Raw genomic sequence first — 19,504 nt, 5'->3', positions numbered from 1 at the left:
GTGTGAGGTGGTACACTTTAGAAGGACAAACTCCAAGGCAGAGTACAAAGTAAATGGCAGGATACTTGGAAGTGTGGAGGAGCAGAGGGATCTGGGGCTACATGTCCACAGATCCCTGAAAGTTGCCTCACAGGTAGACAGAGTAGTTAAGAAAGCTTATGGGGTGTTAGCTTTCATAAGTCGAGGGATAGAGTTTAAGTGTCGCGATGTAATGATGCAGCTCTATAAAACTCTGGTTGGGCCAGACTTGGGAGTACTCTGTCCAGTTCTGGTCACCTCACTATAAGAAGGATGTGGAAGCATTGGAAAGGGTACAGAGGAGATTTACCAGAATGCTGCCTGGTTTAGAGAGTATGGATTATGATCAGAGAATAAGGGAGCTAGGGCTTTACTCTCTGGAGAGAAGGAGGATGAGATGAGAAATGATAGAGGTATAGTTGATATTAAAGGGAATAGATAGAGTGGACAGCCAGCGCCTCTTCCCCAGGGCACCAGTGCTCAATACAAGAGGACATGGTTTATAGGTAAGGGGAGGGAAGTTCAAGGGGGATATTAGAGGAAGATTTTATACTCAGAGAGTGGTTGGTGCGTGGAATGCACTGCCCGAGTCAGTGGTGGAGGCAGATACACTAGTGAAGTTTAAGAGACTACTAGACAGGTATATGGAGGAATTTAAGCTGAGGGAGGCAGAGTTTAAGGGTCGGCACAACATTGTGGGCCGAACGGCCTGTACCGTGCAGTATTGTTCTATGTTCTGTCTATTCCTCGCTGGAATCTCTCTTTTAATTTATGTAAGATTCAAAATTAAGATGTGCGTTTCTGACAGGTCCGGGTTAAAGTCTAGGGACAAGTATGATTTAATTATGTCTAGGGACAAGTATGATTTAATTATGTTTAGGGACAACTGTGATTTAAATATGTTTGGGTTAAAGTCTGTAAACAAGTGTGATCTAATTATGAATGCAGAAGCCTTGATAAAATTAACTGTTTGTGGAATCATTGAAGTCCTGAGATATGGACTATTGTTTTACAGAAACGTGTAAAAAAACAACTCCAAATATGGAATGGGATAAGACTATGTACCTCCCGAGTCAGGGAGGAGGGGTGGTAAGGAAGAAGGATAAAACCTGCTGCCCTGTAAGGTTCAGGGTTCCCTTCTCTGAGGGGGCCCAGCTCTGCAGAACTGTTAATAAACTTTGTTTCCTTGAATTTGTCTTGAAGCCATTATTCGGGAGCGTGGCACGTTTCTGACAACTTGGGGCACTCGTCCGGGATCCACACTCCAGCCATGAGAGGGGCAAGGAAGGACATCGGAGAAGGTGCACCCTGCCGAGTTCGGCAGTCCCTGATTCCTTGCTCGTCGCCCCGCACGGCTTGAGCGAGTGATATCCGGCGGACTCAAGGAAACAAAGAGGGGTTGTCGAGGCAGTTGAGACAGTGAGCGATCGAGTAATTTCTGTGCACAGGACCCAGGTAAGAGATCCTGCAGTGACGTGGTACACGAGAATTGTGGAACTACAGGGTTACCCTGAAGGTGGATCCTGCAGAGACGTGGTGCACGAGAATTGTGGAACTACGGGGTTACCCTGCAGGTGAATCCTGCAGAGACGTAGTGCATGAGAATTGTGGAACCACGGGGTAGCCTGCGTGTGGATTCCTGGGCGATCGCAGTAATACAGGTTCCGGAATTGGACAGGAGTGACCGAGCTAGGTGGGTCACATTCAAATTAAATTCCTGCAGAGACGTAGTGCACGAGAATCGTGGAATTACGGGGTGCCTGCGGGTGGATTGGAACCGGGCAAGTCCTCGAGATGGGGAATAAGGGGTCTAAGAGAGACAAGGGTAAAGGAAATCCAGGCGCCAATGATGAAAAATATGCCGGGGTACCCCCTGATAGTCCGTTGGGACGGATGCTAGAAAATTGGGATTACGGGAGGCAAAAAGGGAAGTCAAAGAGAAAAATGATACAGTACTGTGAATTCTGGTCCCGCCAGCCGATCCAAGGGTCAGCTGTGTGGTGGCCTAAGTTCGGGTCTAGCGAGGATTGGGTACAACAAGCCCTTAATCTGTACGTGAATTCAAAACCTAACGTTAAACCCGAAGAAAGTGATTATGCCCTATGCTGGTTACCAACGACAAATAGTTATAAATTGAAAACGATAAATGAAGGGGGACAGAAAAAGAATACATGGGAGGTGCTCGAGCACCTGCCGCCCCCATATGTACCCCCTACCGCTCCGCAAATCGAAGACCCTGAGACGGAGGTTGGCCAACAGCTGATTCGTGTTGAATTTGTATCAAAAGCATGGCCAGATATAAGAAAAAACTGGAAAAACTAGAAGATTGAAATACTAAACCCTTAAGTGAACTACTTAGGGAGGCACAGAAAGTGTTTGTAAGAAGGGATGAAGAGAAGCAGAAGAAAGCAGTCAGGATAATGGTCCAGACGGTCCAACAGGTGACCGCAGACAAAAGAGAAAGAAGAGAACCCTGGCCGGGACGAAGCGGTAGCCAAAACCGAAGTAGGGAACCCAAGAGGATCTCTAGATGTTTTCACTGCAACGAGGAGGGACACTTCAGGCGCGAGTGCCCCAAATACCGACGGGAGGTGCGCTCGTATGCCATAATGGAAGACGAAGACTAGGGAGGTCGGGGGTTCCACCCCTTGGGGATGAATTATCGGCAGGAACCCCTGGTAAATTTAAAAGTAAGTCCCCAAGGGTCAGATACAACCTTTATGATAGATTCGGGTGCCGAAAGATCTAGCGTAATCCAGATACCCCCCGGCGCCCGGACAGGAACAAAAGTAATGGGGGTATCCGGTATCGGAGGAAAGACAATACAAGTGCCCATTGTGGACAACGTGGAAGTCGGATATGAAGATAGGGCAACAAGGCAAGACCTTCTCCTGCCACCCTCGGCGGGGTTTAACCTATTAGGAAGGGATCTGCAAGTTCAATTGGGTATTGGAACCGTGCCAAGCAATGGAGAAATAATAGTAAAATTATTCGCATTAAAAGAAGAGGACGATCAGAAAATAGAGCCCGAGGTATGGTATAGAGAGGGAAACAGGGGAGGATTGAACATCAGCCCTTTGCAGATCACCTTGCTACCGGATGGTCGCCCAGTGAGGAGGAAGCAGTATCCCATCGCGATGGAGGGAAGAAAAGGGCTGCAGCCGGTGATTGAAGGACGGATCGCTGACGGACTACTGGAGGAATGTATGTCACCGTATAATACCCCAATACTCCCGGTGCGAAAGCCAGATGGGACTTATCGGATGGTACAAGACCTGCGGGGTCTAAATGCAGTTGTCCAGACCCGATACCCGGTAGTGCCCAACCCTTACACACTGATGAGTAAGATCTCCCCTGACCATGAATGGTTCAGTGTAATAGATCTAAAAGATGCCTTCTGGAGTTGCCTGCTAGAAGAGAGCAGTCGTGACATGTTTGCGTTCGAATGGGAAAATCCTACGACGGGGCGGAAAAGACAACTCCGGTGGACGGTCCTGCCACAGGGGTTCACCGAATCACCTAACCTATTTGGGCAGGTCTTGGAGCAAGTACTAGCAGAATTCCAATGTGCTCCAGAGAGCCAACTGCTACAGTATGTGGACGATCTATTACTATCCGGGCCAACACAGGAAGGGGTGCAGGAAGACACCATCAGACTACTGAACTTCCTGGGGAAGCAGGGGCTACGGGTCTCAAAGAAAAAGTTACAATTTGTAGAAAAGGAAGTAAGGTACCTGGGACACCGGGTCAGTAAAGGACAGCGATGCATTACCCCAGAAAGGATAGCTGGAATAACAGGAATGTCACTACCACGTACCAAGAAGGAGATACGCACCAGTTAATTTGCAATGCACTTGATTTCGAATGGAAGTACCATACCCCGTGGCATCCCCAGAGTTCGGGAAGAGTAGAACGAATGAACAGCACCCTAAAGGCACAGCTAACCAAGTTGATGTTGGAAACCAAGCTACCATGGACCAAGTGTTTGCCGATCGTTCTCCTGAGAATACGAACTGCACCCCGCAAGGATATAGGAATATCTCCTTATGAGATGCTCTTTGGACTGCCATATTGGAATAAAATAGAGGGGTATCCCACACTACAGGGGGGTGATTTATTTGTAAAGAACAATTTGGAGAGTCAGCGGGAGACGCTCATAGAGTGAGTACTGTTTCAGATCCGCTCCATAATCTTTACTTATTTTAACCTTTGATCACCCTTATTCAACTTATTGTTACCTACACCAAAAGACTTTTGCTACTTTCTCGGGCTTATTGTTAAGATTTTATCGTGAATTTTGGAAGATATGCAAACAGAAATGGCTCTTAGATCCAAAGGACGAGAACCGGGGCGAAACCCGAACGGTAATGGAAAGAAGCCAGCTCAACCTCAACGCACTGAGTTAACTTATGAACTGCTTATGGAGCTTTTGGATAAAAAATTTGAGGAACAACGTCAGGCTTTTCAACGAGACATAAAGGTTTTTCAAGATTATATGGTTAAGACGGATTCAGTAATTAACCAGCAGCAAGCGCTTATCTCATTGCTGCAAGAGGAAGCGCGGAAACGAGATTTGACAATTGAAAAATTGCAACAGGATTTAATTTCGACTATTAAATTGGTGGAGACACTTAAAGCCAAGAGTGTCGATTTGGAGAATCGGTCCAGAAGACAGAACCTACGCATACTTGGTCTCCCAGACGGCATAGAACAAGGCGATCCTTCGAAATACTTTGCTCAATTTCTAAAAGATGCGTTTCCGTCGGTTTTTCCAGTAAACCCTCCGCTACTTGACCGAGCACATAGAATTTGGAGTCGATCACCGACGGTTTCAGATAAGCCCCCGGTGGTAATCGTCCGATTTCATTATGTACACGATAAAGAACAACTCATTCGTGAAGCTCGAAGGGCTGGGATGATTAAATTTCGTGATTATTGTTTTCGCTTGGTCCAGGATTTCAGCCCAGAAATCATGAGAAAAAGGCTGCTTTTTAAACCTCTGATGTCTGAATGTTATGAGAAAAATCTAAAACCTGCGCTCTTATACCCGGCGAAGCTCAGGATCTCCCCCCCGAATGCTCCGCGTAAAGTATTTTTGTCTACCTTTGAAGCGAAAACGTATTTGGAAGAGAACTTCCCTACTGATACAGTTACTACTCTCCAGTAAATGAGTGATTCTGATCGTGAAAGATGGTTTTTGATTTTTTTAAACCAGGGTTAGTCTCTGGTTATTGGTGTAGGTTTATCCTATACTTCATATTTAAGTTAAAGTGTGTTTTCGTTATATTAATCGCTCTGTCTTATACACTTTAACTACTATATTATATTTTTGTCTATTATTTTTGTTCCCTTGAAGGTATATTTTTAACCTTTCGAAGTGAATTTTTTGTTTAATATCAAGATAATGGTTTTTTGTAAAGTATTGGTTTAGTTTAAGATGGCGTTATTGTTTCTTTTTTCGTCTTCTTCCTATAATGCATCGCTTATCATAGTTTAAATACTTCTTGATTTGTTTGGATTATAACCCGATTTATAAACTTTTAATGATTTTTTTCCCTTTTTCTTTACAACTCAGCATATTAAGAAGCGCAGTTTTTAGTACTGCGATCATAATTCTTAAAGTTCGGGTGGTTTTTTATATATATCCGTTAAACACGGAGTGGTCTGCCGCTGATATGGGGGTAGAGTTAGTTTCACTTTTTCTTTTTTCTAGCCATATTTTGGCTTTTTTTCTTTTTCATGTGGGGGTGGGGGTTGGTCTGTTTTCTTTTTTAATTTTTTTCTTATCAATTTGTTTTAGTTTTTTTACTTGGGCTGTTCATGAACTACAAATATGTCTACGATGTCGTCACTTCCGGGTCCGCTCTTTATTTTTGTCCCTCTTCCGGATGCATGAGTTTATAACATGGTTAACCCTTTATATATCAAAGGGATGACTTTAGAAACATGGTTCAAACCATTAACTTTGTGTCTTGGAATACTAATGGATTAAACCATCCGATTAAACGAAAGAAGATTTTCAAAGTATTCCAAAGACTTAATGCTCATATTATCTTTGTACAAGAAACTCATGTGAGGAAGGAGGACAAATATCGCTTTTTTAGGTCTTGGCGGGGTCAACAGTATCATTCGAATTCGAATGCCAAAGTTAAGGGAGTTTCAATTTTTATTGACTCCTCTATTACATTTGTTCAACACGATATCCTTTCGGATCCGAATGGTAGATTTTTGTTAATTACGGGTTTACTCGGTAATAAAAAGGTTGCTATGGTTAATGTTTATGCCCCGAATGTGGATTGTCCTGACTTTTTTAAGTCCTTATTTACTTCTTTACCTAATTTAAATGAATATAAGTTAATAATGGGTGGTGACTTTAATTGTTGTTTAATTCCTTTGATGGACAAATCTACAACTATTCAGACTCTACCCAATAAGTCGGCCACTTGTATTAACTCCTTTTTGACTGATAATGGAGTTTTTGATATTTGGAGATTTCGTCATCCTAATGACAAAGAGTTTTCTTTTTTCTCACATGTTTATCACTCCTATTCGAGAATTGATTATTTTTTTATTGACTCTTGTTTTATTCCATCGGTAATTGGTTGTAATTATGATATTATAGCTATTTCTGACCATGCTCCATTAAAACTTTCTATTAATTTTACGGATACAGCTTTAAATGCTAGACAATGGCGATTTGACTCTACCTTATTGCAAGAACCGGACTTTATTAAATTTATGAAGGAACAGATTGATTTCTTCTTTTCAACTAATTCCACGGAGGATATCACATGCGGAACACTTTGGGACACTTTAAAAGCGTATATACGTGGACAGATTATCTCGTATTCTGCTGGTCTGAGAAAACGCATTAAGAAGGAAACTTTTTTACTGGTTGATAAAATTAAAGAGATTGACAAGAAATATTCGACTACTCCTAGCATAGAACTTTATAAACAAAGGGTTGAACTTCAAATGGAACATAGTTTATTACTTACATCTCCGATAGAAAATCAATTAATGAAAACCAAATCTGATTTCTATATACATAGTGATAAATCGGGAAAACTGTTAGCTAGTCAGCTGAAGAATGTTTCAGTTAAACGCCAGATTACTAAGGTTCGACAGCAGAATGGGGATTTGACAGTTAACCATGATGACATAAATAAGTCTTTTCAAGACTTTTATACCTCCCTGTATAAATCTGAATTCCCTCAGGATCATAATACCATGTGTGATTTTCTCGGGAAATTGAATTTTCCAAAACTATCATCTGATGATATTTCAGTAATAGATACTCCGTTTACGGATGCGGAAATTAAAGGGGTTATTTCCTCAATGAATTCTGGGAAAGCACCAGGTCCAGATGGGTATACAGTAGAATTTTTTAAATGTTTTTCTGATACTCTATCTCCTTGGCTATGCAAGGTGTTTGAAGAAGCAATTAGATTGGGGAAGTTGCCACAATCTTTTTATAGAGCTTCCATTTCTTTAATACTGAAGAAAGATAAAGACCCTACTGATTGTGCATCCTACAGACCAATATCTTTATTGAATGTGGATTCTAAGATTTTTTCCAAGTTGCTGGCTTCTAGGTTGGAGAAGGTATTACCCCAAATTATTTCGGAAGACCAAACCGGTTTTATTAAAAATCGCTATTCTTTTTTCAATGTTAGGAGATTATTGAATATTGTTTATACTCCTTCACATAATACTTCAGAATGTGTTATATCATTAGATGCGGAAAAAGCATTTGATAGAGTTGAATGGCCCTACTTATTTTATGTGTTGGAGAAGTTTAATTTTAGTCCGACCTTCATTTCTTGGATTAAACTGATATATCAAACTCCAGTAGCCTCGGTGTTTACTAATAATCAAAGATCTCCATTTTTTCGTTTATTTCGGGGCACTAGACAAGGTTGTCCTCTTAGTCCATTACTATTTAACATCGCCTTAGAACCTTTGGCTATTGCCATCAGAGAATCACAGGATATTTTGGGTATTAATCGTGGAACAGATATTCATAAGGTATCTTTATATGCAGACGATTTATTATTATTCATCTCTAATCCTGAGAAATCTATTCCAGCAGTCTTATCATTGTTGGCTCAATTTAGTGAGTTTTCTGGGTATAAGTTAAATCTTAATAAGAGTGAATTGTTTCCTTTGAATAGACAGGTCCCAAATTATGGTATTTTACCTTTTAAATTAGCTAACGATTCTTTTACTTATTTAGGGATTAAAATTACCAAAAACCATAAAGAATTATTTCGGTTTAATTTTTTACCCTTAATTGATCAGATTAAAGGTTTGTTTACTAAGTGGTCACCATTATCTTTATCTCTGATAGGTAGGATTAATGCTATTAAGATGGTTATTTTACCTAAATTTTTATATGTTTTTCAAGCGGTACCAATTTTTATTCCGAAATCCTTTTTTACTAATGTTGATTCAAAAATTTCTTCATATATATGGCAGAATAAAAATCCCAGGTTAGGTAAAATATACTTACAGAAGACAAAGAAGGATGGTGGGTTGGCATTACCCAATTTCAGATTTTATTATTGGGCAGTTAATATTAGATATTTGATATGTTGGTTGAAAGAATGGGATGGTCCTTTTGGCCCTCATTGGGTGAGTTTGGAAACCAAATCGGTTTCTGCTTATGCTCTGGGTTCTATCTTAGGGACATCTCTCCCTTTTGCTCTTTCTAAATTGCCGAAGCGAATTGACAACCCGATAGTTAAATATACCTTACGTATATGGTTTCAATTTCGGAAATTTTTCGGGTTGACGCAATTCATGTTAAATAGTCCTATTGTATCTAATTGCTTTTTCCATCCCTCAATTATAGATCATGCTTTTTTGGCTTGGAAAACTAAGGGATTATTAAGATTTTCCGACTTATTTTTGGACAACTGTTTTATGTCCTTTGAGCAACTAGCTAATAAATATAATTTGCCTAGATCTCATTTTTTTAGATACTTACAGGTGTTATGATACCAGCCCCCTCCTTTGTGAGAATTGCGAGAGAGAGAGAGAGAGCAAGAGAGAGAGAGAGAGACAGGCTGAATGGACACAGGAAATGGAAAGACAGCAACGTGCTGGATACCGCATTCCACTGGGACAAAAGCTGGTGACTGTGGCATTGTTCTCAGGAGACACCTGGGAACTGCAGACGTGCCAACTCGCAGGGACATTGTAAAGCCCTCGGGTAAAGTGGGCTGGTTGAGAGAGAGATTGCATCACCTGCAACCTGATTGACACCTGAGATCCCGTGAGGCAGTATAAAGAAGGGTCTGAAAGAGGACGACCCTCAGATGCACCAAGGAGACACCAAGAAGCACGATACCGCTTCCCATGGGAACGGGAAGCCATTTTGAAATAAGCCACGTGCGTTAAATTCCGAATGCGGGGTTTGTGGCTGGAACCAACGGAAGATCGCTTTTAACTAACAACGGGGAAGATCGCTCCCCTGATTCCACGAATGTAAACGGCAAGTTTTTCCGTTTTATCTCTCTCTCTCTCCAACACGTGAAACCAAAAGGGAAAAGCCTGCAGACTGCAGAGTGACTATTTATATTTCCAATTGGACTCAGTATTATACCCTAGACAACGAAAGAGCTTATTTCTGAGTGATTATTAATGTACCTGCGTTTTAGATTGAGTATTGACGCATGTTATCTGAATGTTTGTATTAACCTTAATTTTTGTGCCCCTTTATTAATAAAACTTTTGAAAATAGTACCATTGGACTTCAACTGACATATCTATCTTTGCTGGTAAGTGAAACCAGTTACTGGTTTCGTAACAAGTGGGGTTCTCGTCTCGGGATTTGACACCAAAAAGGGGGAGGTCAGTCAATCGGGATTGTAAGTCAAAAAAAAAAAATAATTTGGATCTGGTACGCAGGTAGCCAGACAGAAAAACCAGCAAAGATGGACGTGTGTGAATTTATGAGCACCAAATCAGACTTGTTAAATTTGGCGAAGGGGTTAGAGATGGAAAACGAGCAGGATCACGCTGAGAGGCAAAGACAGCATGAAATTCGGATCAGAGAGTTAGCAGCAGCCGAGAGAGCGGCAGCGGGGAGAGAAAGAGAGAGGGAGGAGCTAAGGAGAGAGCGGTTTAATGTTAGTCGGGAGCTGAAAGTAGTACCTCCGTTCGAAGAGACGGATGTTGATAGTTATTTCTTGTTTTTTGAAACGGTGGCAGTGAACCAGAAGTGGCCACAAGAGCAGTGGGTCGCGTTGTTACAAAGTGTGTTAGCAGGAGGGAGGATTTGGGCAGCCATGATGCCGACCCGCCGACCGGCGAGTGCGGTGGCCCCGCCCCTAGAGTCCCAAAGCTATCGCGCATGCGCGGTCACACGCAGCCTGTCCAGAAAAGCAGTGAGCAGTTTAAATCGGGCCAGCAGTAATCTGGCCAAGATGTTTTTACCGACCCTGTACCATGAGGGTTCCGAGGGTGGTAAAACAGAAAGCAGTAAAGTAAAAGGGGGTAAGGGAGAGGAAATAGCCCTGCCCTTAGTGAAGAGAAAGGTCCTAGAGGTAGGAACTAAAGTTGAGAAACGGATAAAGTTGTTAAAATGTCCAGAGTTGGACATGGTTAATCTGTCTGGTTTGGCAGAATTGTTTGAAGAAGTTCAGAGTTCTAAAGGTGTTCTCGATGGTCCCGAGAGTGAAATGAGGGCAGTCTTAGAGAGGAAGGGTATCCTTGCTGTGGAGAAGTCAGCTGACATGGCCGAGGAGGTTGTTTCAGCTCGCAGGGTTGCGCCTTCCCCAACGGGGGGCTGCCTAGAGAGTAACTGGAAGGATCGGGGGACGTTAGAATTTGAAAAAGGTACGGGTATTGAAAGCCTGGAAGGGGCCAATGTCCCGTTTGAGTGTGTCCAAGATGGGGGCGCACGTGGTGCTGAACCTGGTAACAGAGCTCAGGGGAAGTCTGAGGTGTTTGATTCAGGGGGACGGGGCGGCCGTCTTTGTGGATCAGATAGGGTTGGTTCAGTAGGAAAAGGGTTAACCTTGGTAACCGTGGGAAGTGTGAGTTCCACGGTGTTTGTATTCGAGAGTGGGGCCAAGGTTAATGCCGAATTTAAGGGGGGAATGAGGATTGTTATTGAAGGAAACGGAAAGTCTGTAGTTCCCAAGTCGAAGGAAGAAATTTTAAACCTGGCAGATCGCTCACAGAGTGAGTCGGGAAATAGCGGGGCCCCCCACTCTATTGTTACGCCAGGGTGGGGTGTGAAGAGGTTGCATTCGAAATGCTACCTGAAAGAGGAGTTGGAATTAAAAACAAATAGCCTGAAGGGTCTTGACAGTTTGGGGCATGGTGTTGAAAAAATAGCCCCGATGAACGAGGCGGGCGGGAGTTCACGCCAAATTACTCAAAGTCCCAACGGGGGGACTCGCCAGAAAAGAGGTGACGGTTAATGGGGATGCCATTTTTTTTAAACAGCAAAGCAGGTTTTACGGGTTGCGCCAAAGCCTGTGAATAATAAAGACAGACCTTTGGAGACCTGCCGGCGAAGTAAACCGACCGAAACGATTAGTATTCGCATAAACTTTTGTAGATGCACCTAAGCTAAGATCACACCTCCGCAGTTTTGTTGCTGAAAACAATAAATGAATAGGTGGTTATTGAATTGAAGTCTGATGCTACAAGACTTTAAGATATTAAGATGTTCAGATATTAACTAAAGGGGCACTGTACTTGTTAACTGTTTAGATGCTGACTTGAATGTATAACTGTATTACTCTGTAGTGAAAAGAAAAGCTTCTGTATTGTATTAGATTCAAAATTTCTGTAAGACTGTACCACTGGGTTTTAACCGCTGGTAAAAACCTTTTTAAGAGGGGAGGTGTTATGATACCAGCCCCCTCCTTTGTGAGAATTGCGAGAGAGAGAGAGAGAGCAAGAGAGAGAGAGAGACAGGCTGAATGGACACAGGAAATGGAAAGACAGCAACGTGCTGGATACCGCATTCCACTGGGACAAAAGCTGGTGACTGTGGCATTGTTCTCAGGAGACACCTGGGAACTGCAGACGTGCCAACTCGCAGGGACATTGTAAAGCCTTCGGGTAAAGTGGGCTGGTTGAGAGAGAGATTGCATCACCTGCAACCTGATTGACACCTGAGATCCCGTGAGGCAGTATAAAGAAGGGTCTGAAAGAGGACGACCCTCAGACGCACCAAGGAGACACCAAGAAGCACGATACCGCTTCCCATGGGAACGGGAAGCCATTTTGAAATAAGCCACGTGCGTTAAATTCCGAATGCGGGGTTTGTGGCTGGAACCAACGGAAGATCGCTTTTAACTAACAACGGGGAAGATCGCTCCCCTGATTCCACGGATGTAAACGGCAAGTTTTTCCGTTTTATCTCTCTCTCTCTCCAACACGTGAAACCAAAAGGGAAAAGCCTGCAGACTGCAGAGTGACTATTTATATTTCCAATTGGACTCAGTATTATACCCTAGACAACGAAAGAGCTTATTTCTGAGTGATTATTAATGTACCTGCGTTTTAGATTGAGTATTGACGCATGTTATCTGAATGTTTGTATTAACCTTAATTTTTGTGCCACTTTATTAATAAAACTTTTGAAAATAGTACCATTGGACTTCAACTGACATATCTATCTTTGCTGGTAAGTGAAACCAGTTACTGGTTTCATAACACAGGTTAGGCATTTTTTAAGTACGGTACTTCCTTCGTTCCCAAATTCTCTGTCTTCAGATACTTTGGAAAGTTTGTTTGAATTAAACCCTTTTCAAAAAGGGCTTATATCAAAACTTTATAATATAATTATGAAGATACGTTCAGTGCCCTTTGATAAGACCAAAAATGATTGGGAAAGAGAACTTAATCTTATTATTCCTATTGAGAATTGGGATAGAATTCTTAAATTAGTTAATACATCATCTATATGTGCCAAACATTCATTATTACAATTTAAGGTTGTACATAGGGCCCATATGTCCAAGGATAAATTAGCTCATTTTTATTCTCATATAAACCCTATTTGTGACAGATGTCATTTAGAAATCGCTTCTTTAACTCATATGTTTTGGTCATGTCCACTTTTGAGAAATTATTGGAAAGATATTTTTGATATTATTTCGGCGGTATTGAACATTGATTTACAACCCCATCCTATTACCGCAATTTTTGGTTTACCGATGATGGACTTACTTCACTTATCTCCTTCCGCCTGTCGAATGATTGCTTTTCTCACTTTGATGGCTAGAAGATTTATTTTGTTGAATTGGAAGGAAATTAATCCTCCCACGGTATTTCATTGGCTTTCTCAAACTATGTTATGTCTAAATTTAGAAAAAATTAGAAGTGCTGTATTTGATACTTCTATTAAATTTGAAAAGATATGGAGACCATTTATTCAATATTTTCATATGATGTAATGGCCCTGTGCCGGGCTTATTGTTTTTTTTTTCAGCTTTAATCGTATGTACGTTGAGAGGATCGGAGTTGACGTCATTGATGTTTATGTATACTCGTGAGATACTATGAACAGCCCTTTTTTTTTCTCTTTTTTTAAAAGTTTTTTTTATTTGTTTTCTTCTTTGTTTTTTTTTCTTTTTCTTGATACTAGATTAGTAGATTAGCTAACTTTCTTAGATAGATTTTTTTTTCTCTTTTTTACACTATATATTATGAAATATCTAAACTTACCTTGTTCATATATATACTATATGGTTTATGTTTTGGGAAACTTACTTATGCTCTATTCATTGTTTATGTATTACTTTATGTATAATGGGAGTCTATATATTTGTAATCCCTTACCATTATTTGAATTGTATCTCATTCATAATATTCTAAATATTAATAAAAAGATTGAAAGAGAGAACAATTTACTGGCCTTGTCCCGTTCCTTTGCAGAACTGTGGAAAAAGGGTCTCTTGGCCCAGACTCCGCTGCTCGATTTTGCTTTACATCAGATCGTGCCTGGAGATTGGGTTCTGGTAAGGACCTGGAAGCCGGAGAAGTTACAGCCACAGTGGGAAGGCCCTTTCCAGGTCCTGCTAACAACAGAGGCGGCTGTACGGACAAAAGAAAAAGGGTGGACACACGCATCCAGGGTAAAAGGACCGGTGAAGCCCGAAAGCCACACTGAGTGGACCTGTGTTCCCGGTGAAGAACCGTTGGTGGTGAGGCTGAAAAGGCAGCAAAAATGAACTCTATGTGGACTGTAACATTATTGACTGTAATATATTTGATTCTATATGTCGGGGAAATTGAAGGGAAATGTGACAAGTGCAGAACCGTGGTACGAGTGGGGCAGAGGGTGTTCGCAGGATCATTTGTGTCCCACTCGCATGTGAATGATCGATGCTATGATCTAAGCAAGAGAGAAACATGTTGGGAGAATAGTAAACCTTATTACCAAGTCTATAATAAAGGATACATGGGACAGGGGGGGACCATGAGAAGTCTCAGCTGTCCCAGGAAAGACCGGTGGTTGTGTATAAACAAGGGAGGGCAGTGGGACATCCCATCTACACTGGTTAAGGAACATGCAGATAAGGTAAAGGAGATTATAATACAGGATGAGAAGAAAAAGGAGGCGGAAGAGCGCGAGCAAAGGAAGGCGGCAGTGGTCTCCACGGACCCGTCTATATATCAGGAGATAGAGAAAGATATAGTCCTCCCCGATGTTAAAGAGAACCTCTTTATAGACTTAGCGACTCGGATTGCCACGAGCCTAAATGTGAGTGGTTGTTGGGTCTGTGGAGGACCGCACATGAGTGAACAGTGGCCGTGGAGGGGTGAGAGCTTGAGTGTGTGGGAATTGCTTGCGCACAATTGGACAAATGTCCCAGACCGGAAGAAGCAAAGGTGGAAATTGACCAATTACCCGGAGGGACAAGTATGTGTTGAAAGAAAGGGGAAAGTAAAGGTGGGAGAAAGTCCCTGCCGAAGCATTAAATTAGCAAAGAGGGAAGGTAATGTTACCTGGTGGCCAGAGGAGCCAGCATGGTACATAACCAGAGAACCGAATGGCAGTTGCGAGGCCGTAGGAAACGGCTCTAAATTCTGGAAGTGCAACGGAACGAATCCGTACGAAGGGGTTCCCAGGGTCAGGGAAGTATGGAAGGAAGCAAAGAAAGGAGGATTTGCCCCGGAGGGGTTATTCTGGATCTGCGGTAATCAGGCGAATACCAAACTACCGTGGGACTGGGCGGGTGTTTGCTTCCTGGGTCTCATAAGACCGGAGTTCTTCCTCCTGCCTCAGGAGGGTGACCGGAAGCTGGGAATTAAGCTGTTTGATTCATTAAGGAGAGAAACACGGGAGATAAAGGTGGGCGAGTGGGGTGATGAGTGGCCACCGGCTCGCATCATTGAATACTATGGGCCAGCGACCTGGGCCCAGGATGGGTCGTGGGGGTATCGCACTCCTGTCTACATGTTAAACCGAATTATTAGACTGCAGGCTGTGGTGGAAGTGATAACCAATCAAACGGCACTGGCATTGGAGCTGTTGGCAAAACAGCAGAGCCAGATGCGAACAGCAATATACCAGAACAGGCTGGCTGTGGATTACCTATTGGCCTCTGAAGGCGGGGTATGTGGGAAGTGCAATCTTACAAACTGTTGCCTTAAGATAGACGACAGTGGAAAGGCCGTGTTAAAAATATCCGACAAAATTCGGAAACTGGCCCACGTGCCAGTACAAACCTGGAGATCCCTGGGGAACATGAGTTGGCTAGACGGGCTACTAGGGGGGAGCTGGTGGCGCACCGCTCTCCTTGTAGCAGGCGGGGGTCTAATGATTCTCTTGATCCTGCCGTGCTTGATTCCTTGTATACAGGCACTGGTCAGGCGTAACGTATCCCAGCTCCAGGCCGTAGCGATACCCCAACATGGGACGAATGAGCTAAAGATTATGCTATTAAAGAAGAAAGTTGACCCTCAAGGGGGGGCGGAGGAAGGGTGGTGGGCCCCCTGGGAGTGAGAGAAATGCTAGCTGAAACGCACATCTTAAAAAGAAAAAGGGTGGTATTTATTGTAAGATTCAAAATTAAGATGTGCGTTTCTGACAGGTCCGGGTTAAAGTCTAGGGACAAGTATGATTTAATTATGTTTAGGGACAACTGTGATTTAAATATGTTTGGGTTAAAGTCTGTAAACAAGTGTGATCTAATTATGAATGCAGAAGCCTTGATAAAATTAACTGTTTGTGGAATCATTGAAGTCCTGAGATATGAACTATTGTTTTAAAGAAACGTGTAAAAAAACTACTCCAAATATGGAATGGGAAAACAATGTGTACCTCCCGAGTCAGGGAGGAGGGGTGGTAAGGAAGAAGGATAAAACCTGCTGCCCTGTAAGGTTCAGGGTTCCCTTCTCTGAGGGGGCCCAGCTCTGCAGAACTGTTAATAAACTTTGTTTCCTTGAATTTGTCTTGAAGCCATTATTCGGGAGCGTGGCTCGTTTCTGACAATTTAATTTTTCATTGAAGGCACGACACAGTACAGAAAACGTAATGCATTACATTTTCCTCCATTTTGATTTTATACCTTACCCCGAAACAACACCACAACGTCATCAGTGGGGCCTTCTGGGAATTGTAGTCATTGGTCCTCGCTCGCTCCCTGTCAAAGCATGTTTCGTCAGCCACCACAGACGTCACCGAAACAGACCCACCGAGGCGGGAAGGGGAATCACACCCGTCCTTGTGGGCGCCGAGGCCGGCCACACCGACAGAAGCTCTTCGCTGATCTCCGCCATGGCGATGGAGCGGAAGAGGAGGGGCTGACCATGGGCCGATTTCCTCCAGCCTATCGTAGCTCAGACTTAACACTGACCCCTGCTGTCATTGGCTGTAGAGACTGTCGCTCAAATGGGAACTCGGAGGGTGATTAGTTTATGTGAACGTCAGTCAGACTTCCTGTCTTTATGAGTTTGGATTTGGATTTATAACGGGACAGGAAGCAAATTGGGAGAAATGTGAGTTTTTATGTGATGGTGCATCAGTCTCCGAATTACATTATTAACAATAAAAGGGCAAAGGCCGTTGTGAGGAAGTAGGTGATTTACTGGAGATTATATGGAGATAATATTGGAAGAGATATCGAACTTGGAATTGTTCGGGATATGATTTAGAAAATGGGGGGATTTGTGGGGATCATAATATTCCAGAGTTGATTAATGAGGGCAAAATGATTGTTACTGAAACAGGGAAGGTTGTGTTACTGGCTGGGTCATTTGCTGAGATTCATAATCAGGATAATTTAAGTGAAGAAGTTAAACAATGAAGGGATATGTTTTTCAGTGAATACCCTGATGTGCTGGAAGTCAGCTGTAGCAATGATAGTATCACTGATGAAGAGATTTCTTTGTATGAATTTAAGAATTTTATTAATAATGCAGGTCAGGTATCCCCTGGACAGAGTGATATTTGAAATTGTAATTGTATATAATTCTCTTTTGTGAAAATATTAAATGTTTGAATTGTGCATCTACTTTCCTCATGGAAAATGGAAATAGTAGTGCCAATTCTAAAACCTGGCAGATCCCCATTTGATCCTTCTAGTTAAGGTCCTATATCGTGAATGTCTCATTTATGTAAACTTATGGAATGTATGGTAATCAAGCGCTTGAGTTATATTTTGGAAAGAATGGTGATAAAGTGTTTTATTAGAGTGGATTTTGGAAGGGTGAAATGACGTTAGATTCAGTTTTAGGTTTGGAAGATGATATTCGGAAAGCACAATTAAATAAAGATGTTGTAATAGCAGTATTTCTTGATACTGAAAAGGGAAATGATATGGAAGAAAGGACTTTTGATTAAGTGGGAGTGAGGGGGACATTGTATAATTTTTCTGAGTTTTTTTTTGGATGGACTGTCCAAGTACCGGTCGGCATGGTATGTTTGTGTTTCTATGAGATAGAGAATGGGATCCCACAAGGCAGTATTTGTAGCCCTTCATTATTTAATATTATGATTAACGATATTTTCTCTGAGATGAGAAAATGGGATACCCTGGGTAAATCACAATATACAGATGGCGTAGCTTTATAGATTAGAGGTATTAAATGAAATTTACAATTAATAGGTCAAACAGTGGACAGATTGTTGAGAATGTTAAGTTTTCAGTCGTTAAAACACGTTACGTGGTTTACAAACAGCATTGATAGACTTGCACTTGATTTTAAATTATATGATTAATCTCTTGAGGAAGTGTCAGTGGTAAGATTTCTCAGTATGTGGATGGATAATAAGCTGACATGGAAGCACCTATCAGTAAAATAATTGATAAATGTAATGGAGCTTTAACTCTCCTCAGACATCTATGTGTGTATCTTTGGGTGCAACATGAAGATCTTTGTTGACCAATTATATTTGTTTAATTTGATCTGTTCTTGATTATGTCTGTGTGGCTTATGGATCAGCTTCATCTTCAAATTAAAAATGTTTGTATGTGATACAATTACAGACTTTAAGATTGTGTTCTGGTGCGGTAATGTTGTCTCCTGTTTTGGCTTTACTGATTGCAATGGGACAATTGCCCTCAAAGTAACAGAGGTTCAAGTTGATGTCAACATACTGGATTAATTTGCGGGGGACAAGGAAATGATCATCCTGTTAAAGGTGTGCTGGAGGACGGTTGGGGACATCACAAGAAGAGTGTTTTTTGTTTTGGGTGGCTGGGTTCTTATCACACTGGGAATATGGGTGTATTTGATGATACAACATGTCCCACTGTAGCTTTCTCTGTAACCCCACCTTCTTTTTTCCAATGACTTCAGTTGATTTTAGGTTACACAATCGGATTTGGTTCTGTCTGAGAGTCTGTTGGTTCATGAGTATATTAATGAAAGTTATTATCATACAGTAACCATTTTTACAGATGAATCAAAAGATAAGTTAACTGGGGATGTTGGTGTGGCTGTTTTTGTGTGCCTGAATTGCAGGTAATGGTAAAGAAATGACTTATATCCATTTATCAGCATAGGAAGCAGAATTCTTTCCCAAAAGTATAGGTTTACAGTGGGTAGAGGAAATTGGTCCTCATAATTGGCTCAGAATACATTTCGGTTCTGATGAGTCTTAAACAGGTCATTTTGTCAGTAGGTCAGATTGACTGTTGGAAACTTGTCAAACGGTATTTCATATATAAAGTTTGATTTATATGTATGCACATTATGGGCCCTGCACATCACACTGTTGAGGGAAATGATGATGTTGACTGTTTAGCACCAAAAGCTGTTAAATGTTAAGCTGTGGATATAGACCTTCCACTTAGCAAATTAGAAGCTAAAGGGTTGGTAATGTTAAGAATTAGGGGCTTATGGCAAGACGTAGGATAATGGACATAAGGACAGACACCTTTACAGAATACATAAACCCATTGGGTTTATAGAAAAAGGGTTAAAACAAGGGAAGGAATGATATTGACATGACATAGAAATGTCCACATTAATTATGCCTTGTAACTAATTGGAAAACTTCATTCTGTGT

The 19,504-nt window shown here is 41.8% G+C and overlaps 1 protein-coding gene across 1 annotated transcript; it reads left to right on the top strand.

The window, feature by feature from the left end:
* The first annotated feature begins 711 nt into the window (after positions 1-711).
* On the top strand, positions 712-16,214 carry LOC140719967 (endogenous retrovirus group 3 member 1 Env polyprotein-like). The gene is made up of 2 exons (XM_073034881.1): positions 712-1,473; positions 13,921-16,214. The coding sequence occupies exon 2, from the start codon at positions 14,213-14,215 to the stop codon at positions 15,992-15,994; it is 1,782 nt and encodes a 593-aa protein (XP_072890982.1). The 5' UTR covers positions 712-1,473; positions 13,921-14,212; the 3' UTR covers positions 15,995-16,214.
* Positions 16,215-19,504: the final 3,290 nt, after the last annotated feature.

Source organism: Hemitrygon akajei, unplaced genomic scaffold (genome assembly GCF_048418815.1).
Source record: "Hemitrygon akajei unplaced genomic scaffold, sHemAka1.3 Scf000034, whole genome shotgun sequence".
NCBI lineage: Eukaryota > Metazoa > Chordata > Chondrichthyes > Myliobatiformes > Dasyatidae > Hemitrygon > Hemitrygon akajei.
The sequence above is the reverse complement of the archived record's forward strand: the minus strand, read 5'-3'. Positions and strand labels throughout refer to the sequence as shown.